At 39.8% G+C, this 14,710-nt stretch overlaps 1 protein-coding gene across 12 annotated transcripts in view; it reads right to left on the bottom strand.

The window, feature by feature from the left end:
• cadm1a (cell adhesion molecule 1a) overlaps positions 1 to 14,710 on the bottom strand; it is a 327,578-nt gene that overhangs the window by 28,048 nt on the left and 284,820 nt on the right. For 7 of the 12 annotated variants that reach the window (XM_046867343.1, XM_046867341.1, XM_046867342.1 and 4 more), the window contains one exon: positions 10,441 to 10,524. The exons of the other annotated variants lie outside the window; for them this stretch is intronic. In XM_046867343.1, the coding sequence (XP_046723299.1) occupies positions 10,441 to 10,524 (84 nt within the window). The remainder of the gene's footprint in view (positions 1 to 10,440; positions 10,525 to 14,710) is intronic. 12 annotated transcript variants of the gene reach the window in all.

Genomic DNA, 14,710 nt, shown 5'->3' with positions numbered 1-14,710 from the left:
CCTCTGCCATGTCCTGAAAGCAGAGTGGTTATCAAAGATGAACAGCTGGAGCCTTTGAACGCACGCATGGTTCACTCCAGGCGAGCAGTTCCAGCTCAGCATCTTGAGATAAAGCATGTGCATCTGAATGGGGGTGGTGATCAAAGTAACAAATAATATCTTTAGGTTATTATTTGACATTGAGAAAAATGAGAACGATTCCCTCCCTCTAATGCACGCTGAGATTTCCATCAAAAAAGATAGTTCTGAGAGACCCAGAACAGATAGTTAAACTGTAGAAGCTGGAAAGAGGGCATGATTATTCACTGCTCCAGCGGGACAGGAGAAATACAGGAGCTTCTCCAAAATAAGTACTGCAATCCACTGCTCATCCTCCAACCCTCAATCACAGGAGGGTTTCCTGGGAGCCTGCTAACCCTGTTACAGTCGAAGGCTGGGGGGCAGGAGCATACAGTATGAATGCGTCAGCCAAATAGCAGCGGCTATCCTGCCTCGGCACAGCCCTTTGTCTCAGCTTGGATCACCTAAGGCGCTGTCCTTGCTGACATCAGCAGCTGATATCAGCAGGCATGACAGCAGACACATAGCACCATGGCTAATTGCAACAACGTATTTCCACCAGAGACCACAACAGAACATGCGCCTGCAGCACAGGGGAAGGGCACGTGCTGAAAATCAGCAAAACGTGGCGCTGTGGGCATGAAATTATTTATTATACAGCCATAAAGACGTATAACCAAAATCTAATTGAGCGATGACTGAATTAGAATGAGGATTGTGTGCATAAGAGTAAATCTGGTCAATTTTAGCTACAATCCTTTCTGGGAAGTAGATTTTTGACAAACTGTACTCTAACCCATGCACACAGCTTTTCTGAAAATTAAAGGTACCGTTTAGAAAAAGGAGTCATAACTAATAAAAGTTTTTCAATATGGGGCTAACTTCTGCTCCAATGAAGAAAAAGAAATAAAGAAATTGTGTTTCTTGCAGATCTATTGCATTTGAAAAGCAAATCTTTTTTATCTTCTGATATTTTTACAATGATATCATTATACGTCTAGGGAAAAAAAAACTGCATTCAAACCGCATTCGTAAATCGGCTTGCTAAGAAGACCAGGCAAAGTTAGCGGGAGGGAAAATATACCCCACAATATAGGTAAGAAAAACTATGAACTAAGGCATAGTTGTGATAGTAATCATTTTTGCAGCTCTCTTGCAAATTGTAGCCGTCACCAAATGAGAGTAGGGAAATGAACAGCAACTGAAAATGAGCGCGGAGCACTTAAGTTATTACAGTCTTTAACTTTGTACCAAGTTTTGCAGAGGCTGAAAAGATGTAAAAAAAGAGTTCTAACAGCAAAAAGCTGCCTATGTGGTTCGAAACTGAAAATAGGAGGAGACTGTAAGACAACAACAAAAAAAAAAAACAACCAACAACAACAAAGGTGTGAGTCAATACCCTCAAGCTTCAAACCAGTTTGAGAGATCTGGCTTTGAAGTGCTGGAGAAGGAGAATTTTGTCAAAAGAATGGGTGGCGGGGGTGGGGTGTGTGAAATGGAGTGTAACTTTTAGAGAAAAAACATTTAGAATTAAAAAAAAATAAATAAATGATGCCGATCAACACTTAAGCTGATCAGTGAAGCTAAAGAACTGGAAACAATGAAATAATGAAGAATAAAGATACGATTAAAAATAAAGGAAATGACACTGTATTTCTAATTAGCATCAAGATCAAATGCTAACTACTATTCAAGGAGGTCCTGTTTTCTGAAATGAATAGTAGGAATGTGGATTGTCTATAATAAAGCTTAATGAACACACACAGTTATAACTCGCAGGTAAGTCCTGATATAAAGAGTGCACACTTGCCAATGGCCTATCAAGGTTGAACATTTCTCATAACTGTATACTGTGATTTTTCTGTGTGCAGACAACTTTAGGTCTTGACAGTTTGTAGGAAATCTGTAAGTGGATACACAGTAATCACTGCTAGCGAACGTGGCTGAATGGCGGTTTGGTCGAACGCAGATGGGGAAATCAGGCTGAGCTTTTCGGTTAAGCGTGTTTGTGTGTCTATGTGTGTTTACTCAGCCCGTGATGCCTGGCAGATTCACACTCGGGGTGCTGATTACCAGCAGGCCCCGTTATGATCCCCATCTCCGCTTGGCCATCATAGCTTGCAATCATGGCTCCCATAACAATACAACTCTATATAAAAAAGACTTATTGGAAGCATTTCTGTGTTTGCATGAGTGCAATAAATGCTAAGTGCAATAAATTCCAGAGGACGCTCTTTTCTCGGCGTGCCGTGTATCATGGCACTGCAGTCGTTGTTTTCCCGCTGGTAATGCAATTGACCTTTAGCGAATTAGCCTTTTCTTTGCCAATGAGCCATCCCTCTCTGTCCGCGTTGTACTCCGAAGCAGAAATCAAACAGCGAGAGAAATGGACTTCTATCTCGCGAATGCTTGTACAGGGCAATTCATCTGTTCAACTTCAAAATCAGTTTACCAGATGGTGTTCATGCCTTTTTAAATCCTCCCTCATTCACTTCAATAGTTGGAGGCCAAATTGTTTGCCAACTCTGCTTATGGCTTTTCATTAATTAAAAAATTATAATAATAACAAAATGGCATTTCGTTCAGCTGCATTTTATTAATGAGGGAGAGCAATTCTTTAATGACATTTCTGTTGTGCATTTTGGTGTAACCATTGTTTTGGTCGCTATTGTTTTCTTCAAACTCTAGTCATCCGGGAAATTGCTTTTTTTTTTCTTTCTATGAGTAGGTTTAGGAATACACTTGTCATTTGTCCTGACAGCACAATTGCCAAGGTCATCAGTCAGCCACTGTATTTGGTTCTGTGAGATGAACGGGGCTGAATGAGCACCTCCATGTCTGGGTGTGTCGCCCTTTTCAGAGTGGCGCTGTAGAATTAAGGGTGATAATATAGCAAATTGTGGAGGAGGAACAAAAAACCCATGCAAATGGGATATAATAAACTGAAATGTGTATTCTGGGATCACATTTGCAAAGGCTTTTTTAAATAAAAAAGAAAAGAAAAGGAAGAATGGAAAATCAATAAACATCCATTTCTGAGCTGTGTTTAGCAGGGAAAAAAAAATTGGCAACACAAATAGCAATGAATGACACTGGCCCCCGTTACGTATGGCGCCCAGCAAAGCCTCTCCATGTAGCCATTTATTTTTCGGTCTAAATGGCAATTTAGTCATCTCTAAATGTCACCTCCTGAAGCTGCAGAGCACTTTAGCCTTCTGTTAGGGCTTTAATAGATTTTTTAAAAGTGCAGTATAGCCCATTCCATTCCTCTCATAGCCAGTTTATCAAAAATGTATTAAATCTCGAAGTGGCCTCTACCTCGCTTGGACTGATAAATTCATTTGGTGTTCCTGATCTATACGCATCCCCTGAACGGATAAAAGAAATCGGAGAGGCCAGCTCCCAGTAACGAAATACACAGGTATAATCAGATAAATTCAGAGGTAAAAGCATGCATCTGCCTCATATAGACGATTTACAGGTATGTGCTGTGAACGCTGAGAAAACTTCGATACATATACAGGGAGTGCAGAATTATTAGGCAAATGAGTATTTTGACCACATCATCCTCGTTATGCATGTTGTCTTACTCCAAGCTGTATAGGCTGGAAAGCCTACTACCAATTAAGCATATTAGGTGATGTGCATCTCTGTAATGAGAAGGGGTGTGGTCTAATGACATCAACACCCTATATCAGGTGTGCATAATTATTAGGCAACTTCCTTTCCTTTGGCAAAATGGGTCAAAAGAAGGACTTGACAGGCTCAGAAAAGGCAAAAATAGTGAGATATATTGCAGAGGATGCAGCAGTCTTAAAATAGCCAAGCTTCTGAGCGTGATCATCGAACAATCAAGCGTTTCATTCAAAATAGTCAACAGGGTCGCAAGAAGCGTGTGGAAAAACCAAGGCGCAAAATAACTGCCCGTGAACTGAGAAAAGTCAAGCGTGCAGCTGCCAAGATGCCACTTGCCACCAGTTTGGCCATATTTCAGAGCTGCAACATCACTGGGTGCCCAAAAGCACAAGGTGTGCAATACTCAGAGACATGGCCAAGGTAAGAAAGGCAGAAAGTCGACCACCACTGAACAAGACACACAAGCTGAAAGCGTCAAGACTGGGCCAAGAAATATCTCAAGACTGATTTTCTAAGGTTTTATGGACTGATGAAATGAGAGTGAGTCTTGATGGGCCAGATGGATGGGCCCGTGGCTGGATTGGTAAAGGGCAGAGAGCTCCAGTCCGACTCAGGCGCCAGCAAGGTGGAGGTGGAGTACTGGTTTGGGCTGGTATCATCAAAGATGAGCTTGTGGGGCCTTTTCGGGTTGAGGATGGAGTCAAGCTGAACTCCCAGTCCTACTGCCAGTTTCTGGAAGACACCTTCTTCAAGCAGTGGTACAGGAAGAAGTCTGCATCCTTCAAGAAAAACATGATTTTCATGCAGGACAATGCTCCATCACACACGCCCAAGTACTCCACAGCGTGGCTGGCAAGAAAGGGTATAAAGAAGAAAATCTAATGATATGGCCTCCTTGTTCACCTGATCTGAACCCCATTGAGAACCTGTGGTCCATCATCAAATGTGCGATTTACAAGGAGGAAAACAGTACACCTCTCTGAACAGTGTCTGGGAGGCTGTGGTTGCTGCTGCACGCAATGTTGATGGTGAACAGATCAAAACACTGACAGAATCCATGGATGGCAGGCTTTTGAGTGTCCTTGCAAAGAAAGGTGGCTATATTGGTCACTGATTTGTTTTGTTTGGTTTTGAATGTCAGAAATGTATATTTGTGAATGTTGAGATGTTATATTGGTTTCACTGGTAAAATAAATAATTGAAATGGGTATAAATTTGTTTTTTGTTAAGTTGCCTAATAATTATGCACAGTAATAGTCACCTGCACACACAGATATCCCCTAAAATAGCTAAAACTAAAAACTACTTCCAAAAATATTCAGCTTTGATATTAATGAGTTTTTTGTGTTCATTGAGAACATGGTTGTTGTTCAAATTAAATCCTCAAATAAAATTAATCCTCAAAAATACAACTTGCCTAATAATTCTGCACTCCCTGTATGACCGATAATATCATACAAAATATTGTAGCACAATATCGAATAAATATTCTATTCAATATTTCTGATTGGTCAGAATGTGTTGGTTGATTTTTATATACTACACATGGATTTAAGAGCAGATGCTCAACATAACGCAGGACGCATCACTAACAGGTGTAAATGAAAATGGCAATTGATACTGTAAAGGTTTCTGTAAGGAGACATTTATGTAACCTTTATAAAGGTGTCTAAGGTCAGTGGATTGTAAGAATCAGGTGTATTAAATAGAAAAGAGGGGCTGGTGAGGGAATGAACATTTATAGCTGCTGCAAAATAACTACAGAAAAAATAACGAGTCGCACGGATGTTCTACAGTATTAACCCCTATATGTTTCTTGTTTTTTGTGAGTTCATTTACTTACATTTTTTATAGCTATATCATTATTGAAATCATTTATGGTGATAGACAAAACAAAAAAAAACATTCCTAACTTGAACAGGTTTACTTTTATTTGTATCCACTTTTAACAAACTTTCCGCTGCCTTTGTTTTTTAAGTTTAGACTTAATTGCACACATACATGCGTGTTGCTCATATATTGTAGCAGAATAACTTATGCTGAATATAGTATAATGAGACTTAGAATTATGCTATAGATAAGGGAAATAAGATCAAAGTTTAAAGCTTGTCAAAAAATCTCCAGGATCTAAAAAAAAAGGCATTAGACCTCTATGGGTTAAATGTGCAATTATAAAGCACGAATAAGAATATGTTGCTCGTTCAGACTTGCTGTATTCCTGGATTAGATGAGCCTGAAGCAGGTAGATTGTTTGATGCTGGTTTGACGGTGGGTTTTGTTAACCACCGTGGACAGGGTGTGTCTAATCAGTGTGCGTCACTGTTCCTGTGCTTTCATTAAGTGCAATCACGCGGCCTAATCAAGCCTGATTCTTTTTTCTTTTTTTTTACAGATTCACTACTCAAATCATCCGCACAAGTCAGCCCCGAATGTTTGATTGCACTTGTAGCTGAGGGCTGTTCTGCTTCGACTCAAAAGCACACCAAAAAAAAAAAAAAAAAAGAAAAAGAAGTGTGCATCTCATCTCCACCATACTGAGCTGTGTTCTGTGTAATATAAAGAACTGCCCTGAGGAACACTGAAAATGAAGAGCAAAATGATCTAACTTGCTCGCTTCAAAACCATAATTGTTATAGGCAGCAAACCACATCAATGGCTATTTTAGAGTTCGCAGCCAGCAGCTACATTGAATTTGCTTTCTATTATGAAAAAGCGTTATTAGCTCGCCATATTCTTCGAGGACGAGAGCTAAGGACCGGCAAGGCTAATGATGGCGGCGGCGAGATCACAGGACCGTTTGTGGAATGAAGAAACTCAGAAACTCAGAGCATTAACAGAGTTAGACTGTAAGTGATCGACAGAGCTTGGTTAATTGTGAAATCTAGAACGAATAAAAGCAGTCCTATTTTTAGGTCCAAGCTCTTGCTCTGTTAAATTTTTTATGCAGGGCACATGCTATTGCAATGACATACACTTTATAAAGGATAATACAGCCTAATCTGTAATAAGTACTGAAAACAATATATAAAGCAAGTAATGCAGTACAAGTGGATTAAGTACACGATTAAAGAAAAAACTCGTACTTGATCAACCAGAACATGTTTTTTTTAATTGTGACAGCTAGAACGAATAAAACATGCATTGCGTCCTATTTTTAGTCAGTAGCCTTATTCTATTAGATTTCTTGTGCATTATACACGCAGTAATACCATTTTATTCTTCGAGGACGGCCAAGGAACGGCAAGGGTAACAATGGCGGCGGGCAAGACTGCAGGACTGATTGTTGCACGATGTACATATTCAGTGAAGTTAGATTGTGAGCGATCGACACAGCTCAGTTAATTGTGACAGCTAGAACGAATTCAAAAATGTATTGCGTCCTATTTTTACTCTGTGGCCTTATTCTATTAGATTTCCTGAGCAGGGGACATGCAGTAATACCATTCGTTTGTCTTTTTTATGAGGATAATACAGCCTAATTTCTAATGAATGTAAGAAATGTAGGTAGCGGTGCAGCAATAACAATATATTTGCAAATAAATCCTGTTAAAAGAAAGTAATGTGCTATAAGTGGATTAAATTTAATCTTTAATCACATACATACGATACAGCCGTATGTGCGTGATTAAAAGAACGACTCCAATTCCAAAACTACTTGATCAACCAGGGCATTTTTTGTCTGCCGTTTCTTTCTTGATGCTTTCTACAGAGTGTGATTTCAGCAATCGAATAAGATCATTACAAATCACACTGTCCGACATACAACTAAGAACGAAGGGTATGACGTATGTAAGACTGTACAATGATGGCCAATTAAATCAATAGTATAAAAGAATAAAACGTCAATAAAATGCATTAGTGGTAAATAAATAGAGCAAAATGAATGACTTTTGCAGTGGTGGTTTTTATGTGTACTGGGAAAAAGAGTGAGTGAGTGAGTGAGTGATGGAGTGAGTGAGTGATGGTGTGAGTGAGTGAGTGAGTGAGTGAGTGAGTGATGGTGTGAGTGAGTGAGTGAGTGAGTGAGTGAGTGAGTGATGGAGTGAGTGAGTGAGTCAGTGAGTGAGTGATGGTGTGAGTGAGTGAGTGATGGAGTGAGTGAGTGAGTCAGTGAGTGAGTGAGTGAGTGAGTGAGTGAGTGAGTGATGGTGTGAGTGAGTGATGGTGTGAGTGAGTGAGTGAGTGATGGAGTGAGTGAGTGAGTGAGTGAGTGATGGTGTGAGTGAGTGAGTGAGTGAGTGAGTGAGTGATGGTGTGAGTGAGTGAGTGAGTGATGGTGTGAGTGAGTGAGTGATGGTGTGAGTGATTGATGGTGTGAGTGAGTGAGTGAGTGAGTAATGGTGTGGTGAGTGAGTGAGTGAGTGAGTGAGTAGGGATGCTGCACAGGTTATCACTTCTCCAACTTTATAGCGAACATGCATCCATACCCACATATACCCATATACACACTTTATGGCCACTGATCAGGAATAACTTTATGGACACCTGCCTAATATTATGTTGGTCTCCCTTTTGCTGCCAAAACGGTTCAGAATTGTTAAGCATGAGACAGCCTTTGCTCCCCATGTGCATCAATAAGCCTTGGTCGCAGATGACCCTGTCGCTGTTTCACTACAGTTCCTTCCTTGAACCACTTTTGATAGATACTGACCACTGTAGACTGGGAACATCCCACAAGCTGCCCAGTCGTCTAGCCATCACAATTTTTTCCTGCTTCTAACATGTCAACATGAGAAAATGTTCACTTGCTGCCTAATATTTCCTACCCACTAACAGGTGCCATGATGAAGAGATAATCAGTGTTATTCACTTCACTGGCCATAATGTTATAATGTCATAATATTATGCCTGATCAGTGTAAGGTGTCACAATATTAAATAAAGTAAACTTGGAGTTGGGGTTGAGTACAAGCAAGACCTCAGCTGTCAAAATGTTCATCCTTACTGGAATCCCATATATTCCTTTTAGAACTTTAGAACATTTCAGTGCCATGTTGTGTTGATCAATAAGTCATTAAATGTTGCATTTTTATAGCCTATCAGCAGATGTCCTTCATAGCAGCAAACTCACTGTGAGATTTTTGCCAGAACATTTTTGCAGACTATCTTTGGTTGCAAGAACAATGAAAATGTCTTTAAACCTCTCTCGTAGTATGGCATAGGAGCGGAATTTAGAAGAAACGATCAAAGAAATCACCACGATCAGTTTCAGGTTGATCCAAAATCGTGCCCAAAATACAAAATATACTGGGCATTAGGGTTTTGCCCTGGAGCTGAAATGGAAGTCTCTGTTATCCAGAAACATTTAGAAAAGATCTCCCATGACTGGCCAATGTGGTGATGTTTCTTTGTAATTTACATTTATGAAAATTAAAGTTATAGGTGGTCAGAAAGAACGTGGCCCTTAGAAGAAACATGGCCATCAGAACAAGTGGGGGGTGGTAGCTTGCTAAAGAAATTGGACTTTGGGTCAGAAGGTCACAAGTTCAAATCCTAGCACCACCAATCTGCCACTGCCGGGCCCTTCAGCAAGGACCTTAACCCTCAACTGCTCAGTTGTAAGGCGCTCTGTAAAAAGTGCCATAAATGTAAAAAACATCAACTTGTAGAAAAACAATCAAACATGGGTTAGTGGGACGCAGCGCTGTCACTGTTACCATCCTGAAGCTAATAATTTTCCAATAACTACATGTCCTGATGTGACTTATTGCTTTTTTTATAGCACAGAAATATAATGCATAATGTAATATTATTAAATAGCATGCTAACCCCCCTATTAATATGTAAAGATTACAGTACAGTTGGGCTTAAATTATGTGAAACGTCTGCCATACAAGTCATTATGAGGAAGATGTTACTATAAAAAAAATGATATTAGAGCGGGTGCATTAATATAAACCTATGATTTGCCTTGCAGCTGGCAGCTGGCACTATTATCAGAACTGCTACTATAAAAAAAATGAATCAACACCTTCGAACAAATCGGAATTAAGAATTCTTAAGAATTTTTTTTTCATTACTATTAGTCAACTAAAGATTTGTGCTTGTATTTATGGATAAGATTATGGGTGAACTACACTTGGGGGTAATAGTGGTCATTTAAAAAAATAAAAATTAAAAAGCTAATCTTTATTAAAGGGAAGCCTGAGTATAAATAAGATTGTCACTCTGCTTATCTATTAAAGAAACACTATAGCTGGATGGAATCATGTCCGAAAGTAAAGAGGAACATGAAACTGTTTGTGTGTGAACGTGGCCAGACAGGGCCGTCATTGTCACCCCTCCGGAAACACAAAGGGGTTCTGTAATCCTGGCAGCAGACAGGCCTGGATACAGCTCCAGATCCTGATAAGATTAGCCTGCTAAAGGAGCAAGCTGTGCTAAAATTTGAGGGAAACGCGATGGCTCTTGGACCTGCCGCCGAAGCAAGGCCAGGACTGGTCTGGCCACAGATGGGAGCAGCAGCCACTCATTATCAGCAAGAGAATCTTATCAGGACTGACTAGCTACCGGCAGTCTTCTTTTTCACCCCCCACTCCTCTCTCTCTCTCTCTCTCTCTCTCTCTCTCTCTCTCTCTCCCTCTCTTCATCAATCATTCTTTTACATTCTTTTACACTCTCTCTCGTTCTCTCTCTTTCACACACACACACACACACACACACACACACACACACACACACACACACACACACACACACACACACAGGCAGGTAAACGGGCAGGCGGTTGGAGGTCATACTATACCTTGGGTGATACCTGGGAGAGAGGTGGTGGTGTACATGGTGGTGGTGGCTGTAGTGGGTATAGGGGTGGTGGTGGTGGGGGCATCTGGATGGGAAAACACAACACACACACGCACACACACACACACACGCGCACACACACGCATAGGCACACATACATACACGCACACACAAGCAAAAAATGAAAACGGGGAAATAATCAAAATGAAACAAAATAATCCAACTCAAACACAATTATGGTATACACTGTCACTCAGCAAAGAATGCAGCAAAACCTAAATCTGCAATTAAACATAGTAAGAAGCCAGTGTAAGTCATCACGAGTGCATTTGTGATGATGTGTAAATAATACAAAATCAAATGAAAATAAAAAGCAGCTCACTCATATGATCCATTCACTGCAATCATAACAGCGCTCTTAAGAGACCTACTGTAGTCAGTATCCCAGATTTCTATCTAAATTTGATTATAAGGTTTTTGGCAAATAAATTGCTTTAATTCTATGGTCTGCTGAAACCAGACATAGTTTTACTCTATTTCTACCTACACTACAACACTAAAACATTGTCAGTAAAATTGTGGTCATTTCAAGCCCCTCTATTAGATAAAGTTTATCCTCTGTGTTTACTTTTTCCTCATCTAAGCTGTGTCTATAGTTCAGGAAGTACAAACATTACTTAGATTTAAAAAAAAACTTTTTTATTTTTTTACCAATTTTTATAAATTTTTTGGATTTGCTAATACCCACCCAGATCTCCTCTATCAAGTGATACGGTTGCACGCCAGCCACAACAACTTGTTGCGTCATATAGCGGCCGAGCCTTCAGAGGGAGGCGCTGTCTACACTCTTCCAGCTACATGAGCTCACAAATGCCCATGATTGGCTAATGTTGCTGTGATTGACAAGGAAGAAACGAAGATTTTCACCATCACAGCTAATTTCGCTGTCTCAGTTCCCCAACCAGGGATGTAAAAAAAATATATAATGCACATCAGCAGCCATAAAAAAAAAAAAGCATGAAAGCAGCATGAAAGATATGAGGCCAAAGAATGAGGGGATAATGGGAGGAAACAACATAAAAAAAGGATGAGAAAATGTTTTGGAGAGAGGACAAATGAAACATGGGAGTAAAAAAGTGAGGTATCACTGACATGCTCTTTGCAGGGGGTTGTATTGGTATGTTAGGATGATTTGGTACGATCTGGTCCAGGTTTATCTTGTTAACCCATGATGCATATACTAACAAGGATGTTCTCACCACGTCTGCTAATGAAATGAGTCACAATCATTTAAGGACAATGACGAGGTGGGGGTTTATGTGATCATTTAGCATGTGTAAAGGTTTGCGTTGAATCTCTATTCCATTGGCGCAGAGTTGCACCTAAAAAAATGAAGCTCTTTTGTCTTTTGCTGGAAATTGTGCATGGAGTAATCAGGACAGACAAACAGGGGGACGGTTAATGAAACGAGCAAAATGAAATAACACGTGACTGGTTCCGGTAAGGGGAGGCTGTGTGTGGATCGCGTGCTCGCCGCTGAGATAACAGGCGTGAAAAGTGACGTGGCGGTGCCACTGTTTGCCCGGCGCATCCAGACAGATACCACTGTGTTAACATCTGTGCTGAGGAAATTGGCCGGCTGTCTCCCCTCCCAGCTTTGTTGTCCGCTCTCCATCAAAAGAGCTCGGCGGGAGCCCGGGAACACTTCCCTTCGCTAATGATAAAATATCCAGGAGGAGGGAACGCAGCCAGAGATGGCGAGAAACATGCAGAGAGAGAGTAAGTTTCCGAGCTGCCTCCATCACACACATGGCACGTTGTGACAACTCGGAAAATGGAAGCCGCTACCTGTCTCTCGGTACTCACATCACATTTGGTTCTAGTCCCAAATGAGAAGGCCATAATGAAATTTCACCAAAAAAAAGTGTATTTCTGTATTGCCGCCACAGCATCGTGTGTTTGGTTTGGCATTTTCGATTTAGGTCATGTGATCATTAATTAACTTCTCCGGCACTATGAAGGACAATTATAAATCAATAAAGGGTTGTGTGATGGTTATACAGTACTGGCCGTATGTGGTTCTTTCACATGCCAATAAAAAAATCTGTTCTGATTCACAGGTTATTATTAGAGGTTAAATTGATTTCTGTCTCAAACACAGTGATTCAATCAACCACCTGTAGGGCTAGTTTAATTCGGTTTCATAAAAGAGAGCACGGCGTCAGACGCAAGGGAGTGATTGACACTCGACACATGCTTCTAAAGTAATTAATCTTTGCTGGTATTAGTGAAAAAAATTATATTGTGTAATAAACTAAAGCACGTTTGGCTTTTAACGTGTGTTGTGTCTCAATAAAAAAAAAATATATATATAAAAAAAAAAATGTAAACCTGTGCAAATTTATATTTTCTTCTTTTTGCATTTGAGGAAAATTTTCAGGATTTGCCTCAGTGAAAATTATATTTTTGCACTTTCTTTCTTATGACTTGCATATTCCCTTAATAAATATGTCTTTAGAAGTCTATCAGGATTTTCAATACAGTATCAAAGTACACTGCAAAAAAGTGCAAATACATGACAGTGCAAGTCAGGGGTGTCCAATCTTTTCCACAAAGGGCAGGTGGGTGCAGGTTTTCATTCCAACCAAGCAAGTCCACACCAAATTCTACCTGTTAAAATATAATTGATTTTTATATTCATTGGCTTTCAGGTATGGAACGAAAACCTGCACCCACACTTGCCCTTTGGGAAAAAAGTTTGGACACCACTGGTATAAATGGAAAATACGATAAATTAATAGGACAATAGACATCAACTAGACTAGGCAACAGTAATATCAGTAGGAATGGCAATAAAACCCCACTTGGCTAGACTTGGTGGCACAAAACCAGTGCATATATGCTACCTGTCTGGGCATGTTCAGGAAAAAGAAAACGCCTGGTCAACCTGGGTTGCAATTCATCCCCAACTACACTGATTCTATTAGCTACCTGTAACACACCATGAGTTTTCTAAAACACTTTATCATCATTACTGTTTTTTTCTTTTCGCTGTCCTTTTATTATCACTGTTTATGAATATTAAATATTCATCTTTTCCACAATACAAGCTGCTGAATCCTCGCTGTTCGTTGTTAGTCAACAGGTATAAACAAGCCCTGGATGACACAACCACAAAACCAGTTGGATTTTGACACTAGTGAGCTTTCATATGAGCAGCAGGTAAGTTTCAATTAGACATTGATTACTGCGCTGTCAGTTTTATAAATAATTTGTCTGGTTCAGATTTGTTCTTTGATATATATATATATATATATATATATATATATATATATATATATATATATATATATATATATATATATCAATTCAATTTCAATTGTATAAAACTCTGTTAGATCAGTCTATCAGAACTATAATATTATTGCATACATTGTATTCCTGTGTTCTTTCATTTATGCTTTCAGTTTGCATGTTCTCATGCTCGACTAACATCTTATATACAAATCTTTGGACTGAAATATAGTGAATTAAATAACCAGCGACAGGTGGATCAGACAGTAGCATCTAAAATTGAAATGAATTGAATGCCAGACTCATGTTATTAAATTTGCTGAACAAACAGCAAGCCCCACCTCTTCTCTTTTCATTGGCTATTGAGCTTCACCAATTACAGTCAATCCTGTCACAGGAAAAGATTTAAGAAATAAAAAAAAAAATCCTGACTGACAGAGACATGGGGAGGCAACTGAATGGGTAGTCTGGTGTGCTATGAGCTTAAGACCAATCTTATCCTCTGTGGTGGGCCGACATAATTGGCTCTATCCTGTTACAAACTGTGAATGCCAAGCAGATGTTTGAGATTAATGGTGTCAGAAGCTCATTAAAAATGTTGCAGTCCCAAAAATAAATATATAAATAAATAAAAAATACATATATTGTAGCTCTACCCCATGTTCCTCATTGGGGTCTAATATGTAAATATTTACCCATGTCTTGGTTTAAGACAAGACGCTAATGCTGGAGTGAATCGATAAGTTTAGGGCTTTGTGCCTTTTAAACAGCAGGCGTACCCCTGCCGTGTCATGCTTGTGTGGGTTTATCATAGCGCATTATGAATCATCTCAGCAGGCTGAGATGTGAGGTGTGTGGAGAAGGCTCATTAAACCTGGGCCATGGCAAAACACTGCCAGTTAAGCCAATTCCCCAGACGTGTGCACGCAGGAAGGAGAGCTCATCATATGCCGTTTTAGAGTCCCTCCCTCGATCCA

Source organism: Silurus meridionalis, chromosome 15 (assembly GCF_014805685.1).
Source record: "Silurus meridionalis isolate SWU-2019-XX chromosome 15, ASM1480568v1, whole genome shotgun sequence".
Lineage (NCBI taxonomy): Eukaryota > Metazoa > Chordata > Actinopteri > Siluriformes > Siluridae > Silurus > Silurus meridionalis.
This window is presented reverse-complemented; position numbering and strand designations above follow the sequence as displayed.